This window comes from Canis lupus, chromosome X (assembly GCF_048164855.1).
Source record: "Canis lupus baileyi chromosome X, mCanLup2.hap1, whole genome shotgun sequence".
NCBI lineage: Eukaryota > Metazoa > Chordata > Mammalia > Carnivora > Canidae > Canis > Canis lupus.
Genome location: NC_132876.1, coordinates 47,560,886 through 47,581,125, shown reverse-complemented (window position 1 = coordinate 47,581,125; position 20,240 = coordinate 47,560,886). Strand labels below are relative to the sequence as shown.

Sequence of the window (20,240 nt, the reverse complement as noted above, 5' to 3'; positions counted from 1 at the left end):
AGAGGTGCCACATTATAATATTCAAAATGTCCAGTTTCAACAGCAAAAAATTATGAAACATGTAAAGAAAGTATGGCTTATTCACAGCAAAAATGAAATTAGTAGAAACTGTCCTTAAAGAAGCCAGACTTACGAGGGAAAGATTTTATTTATTTATTCATGAGAGACAGAGACAGGCAGAGACAGGCAGAGGGAGAAGCAGGCTCAATGCAGGGAGCCCGACGGGGGACTCCATCCCAGGTCTCCAGGTTGAGGCCCTGGGCCGAAGGCGGCGCTAAACCGCTGAGCCCCCCCCCACCCCCCGCGGGCTGCCCGGGGAAGATTTTAAGTCAACTGTCTTTAATATGCTCAAAGAGATAAGGAAACCATGGAAAATGAACTAAAATAAACCAGAGGAATAATGTCTCACCAAATAATGTCTCACTGAAAATGAATAAACAGGAAAAAAATAATTAAAAGGAACTAACAGGGGCACCTGAGTGGCTCAGTGGGTAAAGAGTCTGCCTTAGGCTCAGGTCATGATCTCAGGGTCCTAGGATAGAGCCCAGAGTCAGGCTCCTGGCTTGGCAGGGAATCTGCTTCTCCCTCTTCCCTGCTGGTGCTCTCTCTTGTACTCTCTCTCAAACAAATAAATAAAATATTTTTTAAAGAGGAACTAACAAAAAATCGGGAGCTGAAAAGTACAGTAGCTGCAATTAAAAAGTCAATAGGAAGTTTCGACATCAGATATGAACTTGCAGAATACACTCTCCAAGACATATTATATTCAAATTGTCAAAGCGAAAGACGAAGAGTATCTTGAAAGCAGCAAAACATATTAGGTCTTATTAAGAACCTGATCCAGGGATCCCTGGGTGGCGCAGCGGTTTAGCACCTGCCTTTGGCCCAGGGCGCGATCCTGGAGACCGGGGATCCAGTCCCACGTCGGGCTCCCTGCATGGAGCCTGCTTCTCCCTCTGCCTATGTCTCTGCCTCTCTCTCTCTCTGTGACTATCATGAATAAATAAATAAAATCTTTAAAAAAAAAAGAACCTGATCCAAACAGTTAAACTATGACAGAATTGAGAATTTGAACACAGAGTGGACATAAAACACTAAGGAATTATTGTTAGTTGTGAAAATGATATTGTGGTATAAATATATATTATAATATACATAAATCATATAAATATAGGAGAGTTCTTAAAGACTTGCACTTTGAAATAATTATGCATAAAATATTAGGACTGGTATTTGCTTCGAAAATAGTCTCTAAGAGTAGGAAATGGGTAAAGATATACATGAAATAATACTGCAATGAGTTAACTATTGGAGCTAGGTGATGAGTACAGAAGCTTTCATTATACTATTTTATTTTTGCTTATGTTTGATATTTTCCATAACAAAAGTTAAAGTTAATGTAAACTATAAACAGAATGCAGTTCTAATCCAAAAAGGAACAAAACAAAAAAGTATTAAGTATTAGAAAAAAAATTTCATCTCCTTTCTTGTCCCCCTACCCCACATACATATTTTCGTATAGAAAAAATAGTGAGCATTGGTAGCAAGAGGACCTCAGGTTGGGAGTGGGTTGGGTGGGACATCTTGTTCATAGATGTTCTTGTATTAATTTTTTAAGATTTTATTTATTCATGAGAGACACAGAGGCAAAGAGAGAAGCAGGCTCCCCATGGGGAACCCTATTCAGGACTCCATCCCAGGATCACGCCCTGAGCCAAAGGCAGAGGCTCAACCACTGAGCCACTCAGGCATCCCATAATTTTTATTTAAATACTGCATTAAAATGCGATTATCTTCACTACCGAGGTTTTCTGTGCCCCCTTAAATTTTGAGCGCAGGTCATGGCGGGGGGTGTATCCCAGGAGCAGAGGATAGGAAGAGGCAAGTCCCCAGAGAAAAACTGGGAATGGCCAACAGGCCCCTGAGAAAATATTGCCCTTCCCCAGCAGGCAGAGAAAGGCCCAGGAATACACAAAGGGAGAGTCACAGAGCCCAGGCTGGTGCTGCTTAAGAAGGACGCGGCAGCAGAGGCGAGCTGTGCTAGCGGCCCCGCCGAACGCCACCTCGCGGGCAGCAGCCCACACGGCATGGGGGCGGTGCCCCGAGCAGTGACGAAGGCCTCACGTGACCCGCCAACGCTGACTCGCGCGCCTCGCTGTAGCGCCAGACCCGGCCTTCGCTCGCTCGCTCGCTCGCTCGCTCGCTCGCCCGCCCGCTCGTCGGTACCTGCTCCCGGTGGCCCTGAAGGCGGCGGACCAGGGGCGGCCCCAAAGAGTAGGAGGCGGAGGGGGAGCAGGTAAGGGACCCGGCGGACGGGGAGCGATCCCTGGGCTTGGTGTGGGAGAGCCCACACGGGCCGCGGAGCCCACCGGGGTGCCGCAGCCCCGGGGCGAAGCGGCGGGGGGACCGCAGCCTCCCGCCCCACCGCGGCCCGCGTTTGGCTGCAGAAAATGGTAGGCGGAGCGCCGGGCTGTGGTGAGGCGCTGACCCTTCGGCATCACCTGCCTCTCGCCCCGCCCCGCCCCGCACCGCGCCGCGCCGGTCCTTCTTGGTGTAGAAAATGGTGGTCAGCGCGGGGGATGGGGCGGCTGGGGGTGGGGGTGGGGGCAGGGCCGTGGGGGGCCCGTGAGGGGCTGGGTAGCGTCGGGTCCGCGCGAAGCGTTCGGCCGCCGCAGCCCCCCTGCTGCCACCCCGGCCCTCTGCAGGTGTGCTGGTCCAAGTGTTGCGGCGGCGCACTCGCGGCGAGAATCCGGAGGAGGAGGAGGAGACTGCAAGGATAGGCCCAGGTCGGTGTGGGGGACAGTAGAGGGGGCGTGCGGGGAACGTGTGGAAAACCCTGAGGCCCCAAATTCCCTACCCCTCCCCCCGCCCCAGCGCGTCCTCCATCTTGGTGCCTGCAGAGGCCTGGGAAGGGATCGGCAGGGAAAATGGTGGGCTTTGGGTGGGGGGGGGGGCGGGGAGGGGAGCGACGGGGGCGGGAGGGGGGCTCGGACCGGGGGCCCCCTGGAGGGCGTAGGGAGCCTCTCAGGTGGGAAAATGAAATTTTAAAAAACTGAAGAGATCCAGGGCTTTGAATCTTGGAATGTGCATAGTAGGGCCTCTGTCCTCGGTGCTGATCAGCCCACTAAGAAAATCATTGCTCTTTTGTCTTTTAGGAGCAATGGCGTCCAAAGAGAAACAAGTGGTGAAAAGTGTCAACATGGAAAGTGCCCAGCAGGAAAACGAAGAACAGAGCTCTGTGCAGAATGAAGAGGGATCATGCAATTCGAAAGGGAGTGAAGGCCAGAAGAATGGAAGAAATGTTAAGCTGGGGCGAATGAGACGACTTGTCCCTAATTTTCGATGGGCCATACCTAACAAGAATATTGATCACAATGAAATGGGAGATGATGTGGAAAAGTTCGTAGGGCAAATGATGGAGATCAGGAGAAAGACTAAAGAGCAGCAAATGAGGCATCATAAGCGCTTCCAAACTCCTGAACCTGATAATCATTATGACTTTTGCCTTATACCGTGAATCTTAAGGTTTTCCCTGAGGTTAATAATGTGGCCTCTGCTCCACAAGCTTGTAGTTTTGTGATTTACTTTTTCTGTAAACATTTGGTGTTTCCAGTTACCAGTTTGTAATTAAATATTGTTTTGTCTCTGTAAAACTTTCTGTCCAGCAGGGCAATTTCACCCAGTTTTAGAAAAAACTATTCTTTTCATAATTGAAATTAATAAAGCAGTTGAAACAGCAATCTTCCACTTTCACCCTAGTCTTTATTTTATAATACTATTTTTTCTCTCCTAGCTACCTAAACGCAAAATCTCTAGTCTTTGACTGTTTTTGTTGTTGTTGTTTCCATCCAATGAGCAAGGAAGGATCATACTCCTAACTCAATATCTGATGTAATTTTAACAATGTATGTGCTCTACTGTTTTTCAAGGAGTATGAGTCTTCCACCTGCATAAAAACACCTTGGGAAAGGGAGATTTGAGAATATAGAATATCTGGCTTCTGTCCTCCAGATACACAGATGGGCACTCCAGAATCTCCCATTTTTTAGCAAGCTTTCCAGGTAAATCTAGTGTACACCTCTAATTTGAGAACACTGTGGTATGTATGTATGTATGCATCTATCTATGTACATAGGTGTATGTTGTTAAGTGTGAGCAATAAAGTAAAATTAAGAATGCTTACCTGAATTCAATGGACAAAAACATTAAAAAAGAAAAGTACAAGACCTTAAAATAGACATTATAAGAGGGGTGAAGGTAGTGGTAGATTAGGGTACTGAAGTTAAGAGATGCTAAGTACCAAGCTACCCCCTACTATATATCTGGCCTGGGCCATTTTCTAGAAGACCTTGTCATCTGGGGATAAGAGCATATTTGACTTACAAGTGATAAGCTGAGGAAGGTCTAAGAGACTCAGTAACATTGAGGCTGTTTTTAAATTTTTTTAGTATATTTCCAATACAGAAACTCGTTTATAGGAAAGTGGAGAGAAAGCTTAAAGACTTGGCAATCCAAAAAAAAAAAAGACTTGGCAATCCAGTATTTTTCAAAGTGACAATTGCCACCCATTATGGCTCTTTTTTTTCATTATGGCTCTTTTCAATTAGCAATAATCGCGCCTCGGATAAACCTCATTGGCTACGATACTGCCACTGCGCAAAGCTCATTATGGCTCTTAAAATTAGTTTTGTGGGTCACAACAAGCAATCTTCAACACCAACAAAAAAACCAGTCCATTGCCCATGAGTAGTAGTAAGGATTATTTTGAGGGGTGCCTGGGTGAATTAGTAGGTTGATCATCTGACTTGGTTTTGGCTCAGGTCTTGATCTCATGGGTTCTGAAATCAGGCTCCATGCTCAGTGGGGAGTCTGAGATTCTCTCCTGCCCCTCTAAAGTAAATATCTTTTTAGAAATATTTTATTTATTTGTTTGAGAGAGATAGGAGCATAGGGAGAAGCAGACTCCACTGAGCAGGGAGCCAGATGTGGGACTGCATCCCAGAATTCTAGGATCATGACCTGAGATACTTAACCAACTGAGCCACCCAGGTACCTGTAAATTAATCTTTTTAAAAAGTTATTTTAAGAAACTTTTTTTACATGTAGGAAATATAGCCTTATAAAATGTATTTCTAAATGTAGGTTACAAGGTAAAAGAAACTGGTACAGCTGCTCTGGAAAACAATATGAAAGTTCCTCAGAAAGTTAAAAACAAAGCTATCCTACAACCCAGCAATTGCACTACTAGGTATTTATTGAAAGATATAGTGATTCAAAGGGGCACATGCACCCCAATGTTTATAGCAGCAATGTCCACAATTGACCAAAATATGGAAGGAGCCTAGATATCCATTGACAGATGAGTGGATAAAAATGTAGATACCGTATCTTTGTATGTGTATATATATATTAACTTTATATATATTATAATATACATAAACTCCAGCACCTTTCTCTGCCACTAAACACACACACACTGGAATATTACTCAGCCATCAAAAAGAATGAAATCTTGCTATTTGCAATGATGTGGATAAAACCAAAGGGTACTATGCTAAGTGAAATAAGTCCTTCATAGAAAGATAAATACCATATGATTTCATTTGTGGAATTTAAGAAACAAAACATGAACACAGGGGAAGGGAAGGAAAAATAAAATAAGACAAAAACAGGGAGGCAAACCATAAGACTTAACTCTAGGGAATAGACTGAGGGTTTATTGGGGGAAGGGGTGGTGGGGGGATAACTGGCAGATGCGCATTTAGAAGGGCAATTGAACCACTGGGTGTTCTATGCAGCTGATGAATCACTGAATTCTCCCTCAAACTAATAATACAGTATATGTTAATTAAATTGAAATTAAAATTTTTGTCTTAAATCACTAATTCAAACTTCATTTCACAGTGAAGAAACTAGGTAAGGAAACGGTTTTCCCAAGTTCACACAACCAGTTAGTGGTAGAGCTGAGACCACAGTCCCCAGTTCAGGATGCTTATATCCTTCCCACAGTACCTCCACGAGGCATGATTTGGAAATATATGTGTGCTCATTGCCAGTGTGTGCATTAACAAACGTACAACTTAAACAAAATCACTGTTTATTTGTTCACACTTAAGTCATCAGATTCCCTGCATGTTTAATTGGCAAACACTTAATGAGAGCTCTGTGCCCCTTACAACCTTTTGGAGCTGGAATGATCTTTCAGCTTCTGTCTAGAAGAAGAGGATGATGGAGATTCTGATCTGGAAATGCAAGGTGGTGAACTTAGGCAATTCATAAAGGCTAGCTGATTGAAGTTCATGAGTGGCCTTTTGGTCCTTCTGAAAATCAATACTATACCTTTCCATACACCAGTCCCAGATTTCCCAAGGTAGCCTCAATTTTAAAAAATCTGTGGGTGGAGAGTGAGATTAGAACTTAATGGGTGGAAGGAGAACTGAAGGAAGCCTCCCACCAGGGTTCTTTGGGGGTGGTGGGAGATGAGGACAGACTTTCCAAAAGAAGTAAAGGTCAATGTTGGGGTTCAGAATGAGATTTTTTGAAAGAACTGAAATAAAGCCCCCTTCTTTGGTGTTTCTGAGGGAGATGAAGTCAGAACTTTCTAGAAGTGGTAAAGGTCAGGGAACAAGGTTACAATATGATTGGTTGAAGGAGAACCAAATTAAGACACCTCTCCTGGAAGTTTCTCTGATGGTCAGGTATAAGTCCAGAACTTTCTAGAAACATAAAATTCAGGGACCATGATCAGAACATGACAGAAGACAAACAAGCACCCTTTTCTGAGTGTTTCAGCAAAGGTGGAGGAATGAGAACAGAATTTTGGAAAAAGTAATAGCCAGGGGAAAAAGTAAAAGTCACCAAGTCAGAAGGTGATTGAAGGAGAACTGAGTTACTTTAGTGAATCCACACATCCCATGGGAGGGTCAATCTTGGTGGGTAATATATTCTGACTCTTTAAGGTGACCATAGAGATAGATGTATTATATGGAAGTGTCCCTAAAGAGGCCGGCAAGAAAATAAATATGAAAACAAAACCAAAAAATGAATCAGCCAGGAATAACAAACTAATGCATTCATCCCTATCACTCATTTATGTGTTCATGTTTGTAACTATTTAGTTTCTCGAGGAATATGTGTATGATTTTATAGATTTTGAGGCAAGGCTTTGGATAGAAGCCCAGTAATTAAAAACACAAAGAGATCTCTAAGAAGAGTCTTCCAAAAGCATATGTTGTCATCTTCAATTAACAGAAAATGGAGATCTCATTGAGGGATACTTTAAAGAGGCCACCAAGGAAAAAATTGAACTTATAATGAAAAAAGTAAAAAAAAGTAAAAAAAAAAAGTAAAAAATAAACGAAGTATCAGGAGAAGAAAACACCACTTCCAGTCCTTTCAGTCTGTGTCTACGTGTGAGTAATTATTTAGCTTTATAAAGGTATAAAGGTATAAAGTTTAAAAAGACCTAAACTATGCAATTTGATCTGTGTTATGTATATTGAAGCCTATGAAATCATGACCACAATGAAAATAGCAAACATTTCCATTATTTCTGAAAGTCTCTTTCTTCCCATTTGTAATCTATCCCTCCTTCCACCCGCATCCTCAAGCAACCTCTGGTCTGCTTTCTGTCCCTATATTTTGTTTTTTGCAATACTTTTTATATCACAGAGCATATACTCTTATTTTTATCTGGCTTCATTCATTCAACATAATGATTTTGCATGTAATAATAGCATATTCCTTTCTACTGCTAAGTGGTATTCCATGATATGGTGAATGTTTATCCATTCATCTCTTGATGGATACTTCGGTACTTTCCAATTTTGGGCTATTACAAATAAATAAATTTATTTACAAGTAAATAAATTGTACTTCATAATATTTGTGCATTGACAAGTATTCATCAGTCAATGCACACTTGGGCTCTTTCCATAGTTTGCCTGTTGTAAATAATGCTGCTATAAACATTGGGATGAATATATTCCCTTGAATAATGTTTTTGTATTCTTTGGATAAATACCTCTTGGTGAAATTGCTGGATCATAGGGTAGTTCTACTGTTAACTTTTTGAGGAAACTCCATACTGTTTTCCACAGTGGCTGCACCAGTTTGCATTCCCACCAAAAAGTTAAGAGTATTCCCTTTATCTGCATCCTCACCACCACCTGTTTTTTTCTGTGTTGTTGATTTTAGCCATTCTGACAGGTGTGAGAGGCTATTTCATTGTAGTTTTGATTTGTATTTCCCTGATGATGAATGATGTTGAGCATCTTTTCATGTGTCTGTTAGAAATCTAAACCACTCTAAAAAGGTGTGTATTACATTGTAGCTTTAATTTTTATTTCTCTAGTGACTAATCATGTTCAGCATCTTTTCGCGTACTTATTATTCATATATCTTCTTTTGCAAAATAATTTGTTCAAATATTTTGCTAATATTTTTTAAGATTTTTATTTATTTGAGAGAGAGAGAGAGCATGAGCATTAGTAGTGGAGGGGCAGAGGGAGACGGAGAAGCAGGCTTTCTGCTGGGCAGGGAGCCCAAATCTGGGCTCAATCCCAGGACCCTGGGATTACAACCTGAGCTGAAGGCAGACCCTTAACCAACTGAGCCACCCAGGTGACCCAATATTTTGCTAATTTTAAAAAATTTGGTTGTTTGTCCTCTTACTACTGAGTTGCAAGATTTATTTATAAATTCTATATTCAGGGATCCCTGGGTGGCGCAGCGGTTTGGCGCCTGCCTTTGGCCCAGGGCGCGATCCTGGAGACCCGGGATCGAATCCCACATCGGGCTCCTGGTGCATGGAGCCTGCTTCTCTCTCTGCCTGTGTCTCTGCCTCTCTCTCTCTCTCTGTCTGTGACTTAAATAAATAAATAATAAATAAAATATTTAAAAAAAAATAAATAAATAAATTCTATATTCAATTTCTTTGATATATATGTTATACACTTTTCTGTCTTGGTTTGCCTTTTCATTTACTTAATGATTTCTTTCAAGACCAAAAGTTGTAAATTTGCATGAAGTACATTTAATCCACTTTTCCTTTTTATAATTGTGTCCTATTTAAATAATGTGTTGCCTAATCCAAGGTTATGAAGACTTTATCCCATATTTTACTCTAATAGTTTTATAGTTTTAGGCTTTTTATTTTGTTTTATGAACCATCTCATGTTAATTTTCGTTTAAGGTATGAAGTAAACTCTCGTGTTCATTTTATTCCATATTGATATTGGACTAATACAGCACCATTTGTTGAGAAGACTTTCCTTTCTCCATCCTATAGCCTTTGTACTTTTGTCAAAAATTAAGTACTCAGACATATGTAGGTATATTTTTATACTTTCTATTTTGTTTTATTGATCTATATATGTATTTTTTCACCAATATTTTTTTTAAATTTTTATTTATTTATTTATGATAGTCACAGAGAGAGAGAGAGAGAGAGAGAGAGACAGAGACACAGGCAGAGGGAGAAGCAGGCTCCATGCACCGGGAGCCCGATGTGGGATTCGACCCTGGGTCTCTAGGATCACACCCTGGGCCAAAGGCAGGCGCTAAACCGCTGCGCCACCCAGGGATCCTCTTTTTTCACCAATATTAAACTCTCTTGATTGCTGTAGCTTAATAGTAAGTCGTGAAACAAGGTAGGGAAACTCCTGCTACTTTGTTCTTCTCTATTAAAATTGCTTTGGATATTCTAGGTCCCTTGGATTTTCATACAAATTTTAGAATCAGCTAATTATCTTTTTAAGCCAGCAAGAATTCTTATTGGGATTGGTTTTAATCTGTACATCAGTTTGGTGAGAATAGCTATATTAATAGTTTCAATATGTGAACATTGTATGACTTCTATTATTCAAATCTTATTAAATTCTCCAAACAGTGTTTTGTAGTTGTCATCATAGGGGTCTTGTACATATTTTGTTACATTTATTCCTAGGTATTTTTATCTTTTTTGTTGCTGCTATAAATGGAATTTTTACATTTAATTTCCCAATTGTTTGCTGCTGCTACTACATAAGAATAAAATTGATTTTTCTATATTAACCTTGTATCTTATGACATTGCTAAATTCATTTATTATTTCTAGTAGCTGATTCTAGATTCCCTGCAGCCTTCTACATAAGCATTTATACCATCTGCAAATAGGGACAGTGTTTCTTGAAAGGAAAAACACAAAAACAGGGGTCTTGTCACAGCATTCAAGGACAAGGCCCCTCGCTGGGGTCTCCATAAACTGAATGAAGCTGAAAACTCCGTGAGTCTTTCACATAAGGTGTCTTCTCCTTTTTTCTCAGTTTTGTAAGTTTCCCACACTTACCATAATTAGTCAAGTATAGCTTCATGTAAATGACCTATTCAGGTCCTTTCTGGTAAGGATATCTGAGAAGGATGCCAGGGCCCAGGAATTGCATTTGGAAAGCAGCAGGACATGTGTAGAGAACAATGTAAAATGTAGGTGGCTTCTGACCATCAGGCCAAACATTTCCAAGTGAATGGCAGAATCTGGTCCAGTAGTAAACCAGTCAGGAGGACCAATTTCTGCATAAAGGTTAGACAAGAGCAGAACCACTGGGGATGTGTCCCTTAGGTACTTTGTACCCACTAGCAAGGCTATTATTAAAAAAAAGCCAAAAAACAATAACAAGTGTTGCTGAGGATGTGGAGAATTGTAACCTTCATACATTGCTGGTGGGAATATATAACCATGCAGTCGCCATGGAAAACAGTTTGGCAATTCTTCCAAAGAGAAAGATAGAGATACCATGTGACCTAGCAATTTCCTTGGATGTATATACTCAAGATAATTGAAAACCTATGTTCACAAAACTTTTACACAAATGCTCATAATAGTGAAAAAGTGCCAACAACCCAAATGTCCATTAACTGAGAAACCAATAAACAAAAATGTGGTATATTCATATAGTAGAATATTATTCAGTACACATAAAATAAGATGAAGTCCTGATAAAGGCTACAATGTGGATAAACCTCAAAAACATTATGCTAAATGAAAGCCAAACACAAAAGGCCACATATTGTATGATTCCATTTATATGAAATATTCAAAATAGACAAATCTGTTGAGACAAAAGTAGAATAATGGTAGTAACTGGGAGAGGATGAAAATGAGGAATGACTACTAAAGGGTATAGTTTATATACTTCTGGAGGAGAAGAAGCCCAGAGTGATGGCAGGCACCGTGAAGCTGCAGGACAAGCAGCGGCTAGCCCAGGAGGAGGAGAATGAAGCCAAGCGCCTGGCCATCATGATGATGAAGAAGCGGGAGAAGTACCTTTATAACAAGATCATGTTTGGCAAGAGGTGCAAAATCCGAGAGGCCAACAAACTGGCAGAGAAGCGGAAAGCCCATGATGAGGCTGTGAGATCTCAGAAGAAGGCCAAGAAGATCAGGCCAGTGTGAGTGGTAGCAGCCTTTTGATGAGCGAGGCCCGTGGCCCTGCTCCTGGCAGCTGGACTTGGCACAGGCAGGCCAGAGGACCCGGGCTTGGTGGCAGGACCAGAGCCTCTTCTGTTTTCATCCCTTTCCTCCCCCTGCTGGCGCTGGCTTCCTCTTATGCTCTCTGGCTGGAACCCCAGCCGCCGTTGGATGGAGCTCCCTGTTGGTGGCTGGGCAGAGGAGAGGCCTCTGATGTTCCCAGGAGTCAGTGACATGGGGGGTAGCCCCTCACCAGCTGCTCCTGTTCCTCCTGGCTTTCTGCAGCACCCCCCTCACCCCATGGTTGGACCTGTAATTCTGCTGCTGTGATGGGGTGTGGGTGGGGAAGCATTTGTTATTAAACTGCTGGAGTTTTGGGAAAAAAAAGAAAAGAAAAAAATCAGACTTGTACAAAATAGATGCTGGACACTCCTGTACTGAAAGATGTGATCTCCTTTCTGCTAATTCAGCCTGGTGACTTGGAGTCACCAATATAAGAAATTGCAGGGTTAGATAAAATTGTGAAAGCTCATCCCAAAGATGACACACTGACTCTGCAGGCAGGAGAAACACTTGAGCAAGCCAGACGAGGACCATCACAGACCATTGTCCTGTGTTTCTTTCTGGGGTATGAAAAAGGCGAACAGCAATAGTCAGAATGGACAATTTACTATAAATCAATAAAATAGTTTAGTCATCTCCAAATAGAAAAGTATATAAACAGTAGCATGGACATATTTAGATATAAAAAGACTTTTAATATATGATAAAGTTGGTATGTCAAATCTGAAAAGAGCCATGTCATTCAATATATTTTCTCATTTCTTTATGTTATGCTAACTTGGTAACCAGCAAATTAATGTGGCTTCTAGAACTAGACCCAAAGGGGAAGCATTTTATTTTCAACATCCTCCCCATTAAGAGGTGTTGCTGAATGAATTTACACCTATGTATGACATGACAAAAGTTTGTAACAACCAGTCTTGCCATCTAAGAATAAGGAATACAAGCTAGAATCCCAGGACCTCTATTTACAAGGTATATGATCTTGGAAAACTTCTGAGTCTTAGCTTTCTCATCTATCGATTAGGATCAATGATATCCAATTGTGGTTGCAAGATATTTGGAGAAGAAGAATATTCATAGTATCTACTTGTGATATTATTGCAAAGTCCTGACTCAGGAGGTCTACGAATAGTATTTCAACTGATTCAGGTCTTGTAATTAAGAGGGAATCCAGACTATCTAGTGGCTCATACCAGCCCTCTGTTTGCCATACCTAGGGTTTTAGGGTAACCCAAATCAAGTAAGAAATTAGTGGGATACATATCCATGCTCTCCTAGTAATACTTATATGTCAAGATTGGCTAAGTACGTTTTTTAGATAAGTAGCTGGAGTTTATTGTTCTTTCCTTCATTCTTTCTTTTCTTCTCAGTTTTTTTAAATTCCAGTATAACTAATGTACAATGTTTTATTAGTTTCATGTGTAGAATATAGTGATTCAGTAATACTATACATTACTCAGTGCTCATCACATAGGCTAAGTACTTTTAAAAGCATTTCCCAAATCTCAGAGGCTTAGCAAACTGAAAATTTCTCAGTCAGATAGCATTGCAATACAGATGGAAGGGAGTGGAAATGCAGTCGTTCAGGGAGCAAGGTGGCAGGAACTTGGCAGGAATCTCCACCATCTTCAACATGTGACTTCCAATATTGCATCCAGCTGGAAGATAGAAGGAGAGAGAGGGCTCATGGGAGATTATGATGGAGTTTTCTGCTCACATTCTAATGGCCACAAATCAGTCAACTGCATAGCTGTCTGAGAAAGGCACTCCATAAGTATGAACCTAGGATGAAATGCAACAGGATTTAACACATATATTGTCTCTGTCATAGTTTCACAGGATCAATTAGCTACTAACAAAAATTCCTAATTCAAACTATTCTGTCTACCATAACATTCTTGATACATGTAAAGTTAACTAAGCTTTCCTTGTCTATGGTGGTTAATTGCAGCTTCTTAGTTTATCCTACCCTGAGATCCTTGCATAACTACTGAAAACAAGAGGCTATGCCAACTTTAAGAATCACTCCCAGCATCCTCCTCATCCTAATGAGAATATCTATTATAAGATTTTCAAAATATGCTTGCCTAATTACTGCTCAATTTCTGTTAAAGATAACATCTTCTAGCCCTCTCTTTATTTTTTTATTTTTTTTTAATTTGTGATAGTCATACAGAGAGAGAGAGAGAGAGAGAGAGAGGCAGAGACATAGGCAGAGGGAGAAGCAGGCTCCATGCACCGGGAGCCCGACGTGGGATTCGATCCCGGGTCTCCAGGATCGCACCCTGGGCCAAAGGCAGGCGCCAAACTGCTGCGCCACCCAGGGATCCCTAGCCCTCTCTTTAGACATAGTTAGGGAGTAGATGAGCACATAATACATGATAAGCACACTCCAACATTCCCTTTCCCATAACTCTTTAGATTAGTTACATTGCTCATACTGAGCAATTTCTTTTTTTTTTAATTTTTTTATTTATTTATGATAGTCACAGAGAGAAAGAGAGAGAGAGGCAGAGACATAGGCAGAGGGAGAAGCAGGCTCCATGCACCGGGAGCCCGACGTGGGATTCGATCCCGGGTCTCCAGGATCGCGCCCTGGGCCAAAGGCAGGCGCTAAACCGCTGCGCCACCCAGGGATCCCTCATACTGAGCAATTTCTTTCTTAAAAAATGATTTTATTTATTTATTAGAGAGAGAGCATGAGTACCGGAGCAGACTCCCCGCTGAGCAAGAAGCCTGACATGGGGCTCAATCCCAGAATCCTGAGATCATGACCTGAACCAAAGGCAGACACTTAACCAACTGAGCCACCCAGGCATCCTGTTAGCAATTTCTGATATACCAACATTTTTGGTGTGATATATCAGGAGGCCATAGTTCAGTCAACCAACTGAGCAAACAATTAGAATCTAGCTGAATGAGATAGCACATTGAATTTAAAATCTCTGCTATGTCACACATATTGATGAATTCAGCTGAATTTATTACTAATTATTTGGCATATACCACATACCTGGTGCTGTTTGAAGTGTCAGGGAATCACAACACTAAATAAAACAGCAAAAAAATGTCTTCATGGAACTTGAATTCTTGTTGGTAAAACAAGAAAAGGCTCAGGAGGAAGTATCTGAAGGAAGTAAGGGAGTGATCTAGGCAGATATTTGAGGGTAAAGTTTTCCAAGGAAATAGCAAATGCAAGTTGCCTGTAAGTTGAAAGATGCCTGACAAAAGTAGCCAAAATTAGGTCCTTTTCCATTATCTAATATTCTTAGAATCTATTCTCACACATATTCTTAAAATTGTTGCAAATGTAGCAAATACATTGAACAAGTAGGATTTGTAGAATACTATAATAAAACATTTTTTCTACCTGCTACCCATGCAAACCTGCCCTTGGCACTAGTTCTCCTATCCCTTAAGTAAAATCTAGCATATGTCGCATGACTTTCCTGCTTGCCCTATATGTAAAAAAATCTTCCTGTCAGTTCAAGTCACAAAACAGTTTCCATTCGAGGCACCTGGCTGGCTCAGTTGGAGTAAGCAGTTCTAAATCTTGGGAACATGAGTTTGAGCCCCACATTCAGTGTAGAGATTGCTTAAATAAATAAACTTTAGGTAGAAAGCCTCTCCTTTGCTCTCCTGCCCACCACTCCCTTGCAGTGTATTCAATAAACTTCCATCTCCTTTAAAATAAACAAACAAATGAACTTGAAAAGCAAACAACAGTTTCCATTTGATGAAGGCAGACAGAAAATAAGATTAAAGTCCTATATAACTGGAACTGTTATGGTCATCTAGTACCCGCACATTCTAGGCTGTGAAGGTATTTAAAGTTAACTCCTTCCCTTGTATGATTCCTTTATGGTTTCTATAGGGAGTTCCCCATTGTTGAGAATCTCTTACCTGCACTTCTCTTGAACTGGGCAAATACATATCCCTGAGCTAGTCACTTTAGACCACTTCATTAGCCTATACTTCCAGCAGTATATCCAGGTTGTTTCTGCTAAGGTTTCCTTGATCCTCCAGAAGACTATCATGACCTAGATCAATGACCTCCCCAAACTAGCTCTGTCTCCTGTATGGCTCATGTTATGTCTATGGGAACCACTCACACATTATTTGTGCAATGTAACTCCCAAATTCAAGGAGTCCAGTCTCCCCAAATGTTCTTCAGTCTTATGTCAAAGTAACTAGCTGGTCTTACCTTTTAGGTTTCTCAGGGATGAGCTAGATACCTTGAGTGTTAACAAGTTCCAGGGGCTCTAAATACACCTATTGAAGCTTTTTGCCTTTGGCATGAAAACAGCTACTCCTTCTCTATAATGGAAGCACCCATGAAATGCAACGGTTCTCACTAGAAGTTGTCTTCTAATCACCAACAATCTTTTTAACCTCTCAAATGCCTTTTGTAGGCAGAAAATGTGCAGTTATCTAAGGGTTACCAACTCAGTACTCATCCAAGTCCTTTTGTATGACCTCAGTTTTTCGTGGACTTTCAGGAAGCTATAAGTCTAGTTATTTTCTACAGTGTCCTTTGATTTGATTTTGCCTGATATTTCTTCTTGAATGGATTCAGGTTATGCATATCGAGCATACTCTGAAAACTATAAAATGCTGATGAAAGAAATTCAAGACAACACAACACATATTCTATACTGAAGGATAATAAAGAGGCCTTTCAGCAAAATGCAATAGATGATTCTGAATTGAATGCCCTTTTGCTATAAAGTCTCTGAACGGTAAAAATTTGTTGGGGTCTAAGTTTATATCATAGTGATATATCAATGTTAATTTTCTGATTTTGATAATTATATTGTGGATATGTAGGGAAGTGTGTTTGTGGGAAATGTGCACAAAAAGATGTTTGGGGTTATATTCATTTTCTTCTTCTGTGTAAGAGATTACCATGAATTCAGCAACTTAACATAACACTCCTCTATTAGCTCATAGTTTTGTTTCTTTTTTAAAGATTCTTTTTTTAAATTTATTTATTCAGAGAGAGAGAGACTGAGAGGCAGAGGGAGAAGCAGGCTCCATGCAGGGAGCCCGACACAGGACTCGATCCTGGGTCTCCAGGATCAGACCCGGGGCTGCAGGCGGCGCTAAACCGCTGCGCCACCAGGGGTGCCCTAGCTTGTAGTTTTATAGATTAGTAGTCTCGGCTAGTTTCCTGTCTAGGGTCTCACGAGGCTGAAATGAAGGTCTTAACTGTCCTGGGCTCTTATCTGGAGGATCTGAAAGAATCCTCTTCCAACTTTATTCAGGTTCTTAGCAAAACTCAGTTCCTTGCAATGGTAGAATTAATATCCCCACTCAATTCCTTGCAATGGTAGAATTAATATCCCCATCTCTTTGCTGACTTTTGACAAGTCATTGCTCTCAGGTCCTAGAGGTTTCTCTATGATCCTTGCACTTGGCCCCTGCCATCTGCAAAGTAAAAAATGGTAATGTATCTAAGCATTATTATGCTTTTGTCAACAACCATATAAAGCTTTCTCCTTTGCAAGGGCTTATGTGATTATATTAGGCCCACCTGGGAGATCTCCTTTTTACCATATGATGTAAGGTAATTGTAGGAGTAACACCAGGAGGTGAAAGTCATAGAGCCATCTTAAAATTCTGCCTACCATAGGGTGGATGGGGCATTAAACTAGCAACTTACTCTCAAATGATTCAGGGGAAAAGTTCTCTACACTATATTTGCAAATTTTCCATAATTTTGTAATTTTTCTTTAAAACTGAAGAATTAAAAGTAAACACAAAAATTTATACAATGTGGTTCTGGTTCCAAGTAAGATGGAATACACATATTCTGACTCTCTCTAGTTCTAAACACAGATATGAAAAACAGACAGAATGCATGGTACAGCTATTTGAGGTTTCCATAACATAGTAAAAAATAATATTTAATGTCCAGTATACAAACCAAAATTACCCAGGATGTAAGAAACCATGAAATTCTCAAAAGCATGGAAAAAGGCAATCAACAGACAATAAGACGAGATAACAGATACTGTAAATATTTGATAGACTTTCAAATGTCTATTATAAAAAATGCTCAAGTCATCACTCTTAAAAACCTCATTAAAACTAAAATTATGAGCAAAGAAATAGAAGATATAAAAAAGAGTTTAGTTCTTTATGAGCAAAAAGATGTTCCCCTAGAGACTCCAAGAAAGGAATACAGCCCTGTCAACATCTTGATTCTTGGCAAATGAGATCCATGTCAGACTTCTGACCTAGATAATTATGAGACAATATAAGTTTGATATCTAAAATAATATACTAGGTTTGTGGTAATGTTTTATGGCAGCAATAGAAAACTAATACAGAAGAGGAGGAAATATGTCCCAACTCATTTTACAACAACCAAATCAGAGAAATTTAGTACCAATAAAGAAAACTAAGACCAGTCTCCCACATATTACCAGATTAAATTTCTCTTTCTCACACACACAACCAAGTGAAGTTTATCCCAAGAATGAAAAGCGAATTCAATATTTGAAAATCAATCAATGTAATCTACCACATTAAGAATCTAAAGAAAGAAAACTACATGAGAATAGCCATAGATGCAGAGAAGTCTTGACAGAATCCAGCATCTATTAATGATAAAAACTCTCAATTAACTATGAATAGAAATCAACTTCCACAACCTGATAAAGATCTTCTACAGAAACACCCAATGCACATGTTTATGGTAAGGAACTGAATATTTTCTCACCAGCCTGGGAATAAGGCATGTATATCCACCCTCAGCAGTCTCCCTCAATATCATAATGGAAGTCTTCTCCAGTACAACAGGCCAAAAAAAAAAAAAAAAGAAATAAAAAGCATACAGATTAGAAAGTAAAAATAAAAATTTCTTGGGAGGCTCAGTGGTTGAGCGCCTGCCTTCGGTCCATGGCATGATCCTGGAGTCCTGGGATCAAGTCCCACATGAGACTCCCTGCATGACCCTGCTTCTCACTCTGCCTAATTCTCTGCTTCTCTCTCTCTCTCTCTCCCATGAATAAATAAAATCTTTTAAAAAATATAAAAATAAAAATTTCCCATGTGACTTTGTGTGGCAACTATACTTCAAAAATAAATAAATAAATAAATAAATAAATAAATAAAATTTTCCCCATTTGTGGATGACATTATTGTCTATAGGAAATCCCAGGGCACCTGGGTGGCTCAGTTGGTTGAGCATCTGACCCTTTGTTTCAGCTCAGTTCATGATTTCATGGGTCATGATCTCGTGGATTGTGAGGTTGAGCCCTGAGTCAGGCTCCCTGTTCAGTGGGGAGTCGGCTTGAAGATTCTTTCCTTCTGCCCCTCCCCCCACTTGTTCACTCACTCTCTCGCTCTAAAATAAATTAAATCTTTTTTTAAAAAAGATTTTACTTATTTATTCATGAGAGAAAGAGGCAGAGACACAGGCAGAGGGAGAAGCAGACTCTCCGCAGAAGCTCGATGTGGGACTAGATCCCAGACCGTGGGATTAGGCCCGGAGTCAAAGGCAGATGCCCAACCACTGAACCACCCAGGCGTCCCACAAATCAAATCTTAAAAAAAAAGAAAATCCCAAGAAATATATATTCAAAATGAAGAAATATAGCCAAAACAACTAGAAATGCATAGCCAAAAATATGAACTTCAATACCTACCTCACAACTTACAGAAAAATTAACTCAAAATTCAAAATATATTTCTTTCTTTCTTTCAATATTTATTTATTTATTAATTAGAGAGAGAGAGTCAGAGGCAGAGAGAGAAGCAGGCCCCTCGCAGGGAGCCTGATGTGGGACTCGATCCCCTGACCAAGGTCATGCCCTGAGCCCAAGGCACTCTCCACCACTGAGCCACCGAGGCGTTTCCAAAATATATCTAAATGTATATATGTTAATGTATTAAATGTGAATGTAATACAAAAAGTATATAAATTCTAGAAGAAAACATAGAATTTTTGTGTGATCTTGACTTTGGCAATGAGCTTTCAGATATTACAACAAAAGAAAAGTTTTTAGGTATGACATCCATTAAAGAAAAAAAATGAGGGGCACCTGGGTGGCTCAGTTGGTGGCTCAGTGCTCTTATTCACTCTCATTCTCTCTCTCTCCCCTTCTCAAACAAATAAATTAAATCTTTAAAAAAACTAAAGAAAAAATGATAAAATGAACTTTAACAGAATGTCAATCTTTGCTCTATGAAAGACACTGTTAAGAGAGTGAAAAGACAAGCCACACTGGGAGAAAATATTTCCAGATCACATATCTTATAAAAAACATAATTTAAAGAACTGTTAAAACTTACTAAAAGGAAAAACCTAAATTAAGAAATTGTCAAAATATCTGAACAGTCACTTAACCAAAGAAAATATCAGGATGGTATATGAGCACATATGAAAATATGTTTGATATTGTCAGTCATTAGAGAAATGTGTACTAAAACCACAGTGATGGGGCCCCTGGGTGGCACAGTCGGTTGAGCATCTGATTCTTGGTTTTGACTCAGGTTGTGATATCAGAGTCATAAGACTGATCCCGGTATGAGGTTCTGCACTCAGTGTGGCGTCTGGTTGAGATTCTCTCCCTCTGCCCCTCTCACTCATGCTCTCTCTCTCTCTGAGTAAATAAACAAATCGTCAAAAAGAACACAATGAGATACCAGTGTACACCTATCAGAATGGATAAAATTGAAAAAAAAAACCTACACAATTGCAAATGCTGGTAAGGATGTGGAA

At 40.2% G+C, this 20,240-nt stretch overlaps 1 protein-coding gene and 1 pseudogene across 1 annotated transcript; one reads left to right on the top strand and one right to left on the bottom strand.

Moving 5' to 3' along the window:
- The first annotated feature begins 2,146 nt into the window (after nucleotides 1-2,146).
- On the top strand, nucleotides 2,147-3,740 carry BEX4 (brain expressed X-linked 4). Its single transcript, XM_072817473.1, has 3 exons — nucleotides 2,147-2,296; nucleotides 2,706-2,786; nucleotides 3,156-3,740. Exon 3 carries the CDS (start codon nucleotides 3,161-3,163, stop codon nucleotides 3,515-3,517), a length of 357 nt encoding a protein of 118 aa, XP_072673574.1. The 5' UTR covers nucleotides 2,147-2,296; nucleotides 2,706-2,786; nucleotides 3,156-3,160; the 3' UTR covers nucleotides 3,518-3,740.
- Nucleotides 3,741-4,594: 854 nt separating this feature from the next.
- Nucleotides 4,595-4,664, bottom strand: LOC140628971 (U4 spliceosomal RNA; annotated as a pseudogene).
- Between the last annotated feature and the right edge of the window lie 15,576 nt (nucleotides 4,665-20,240).

What these genes read in the sequence shown, in the direction of transcription:
- BEX4 (XM_072817473.1), top strand. Translation starts at nt 3,161, where the DNA reads ATGGCGTCCAAAGAGAAACAAGTGGTGAAAAGTGTCAACATGGAAAGT.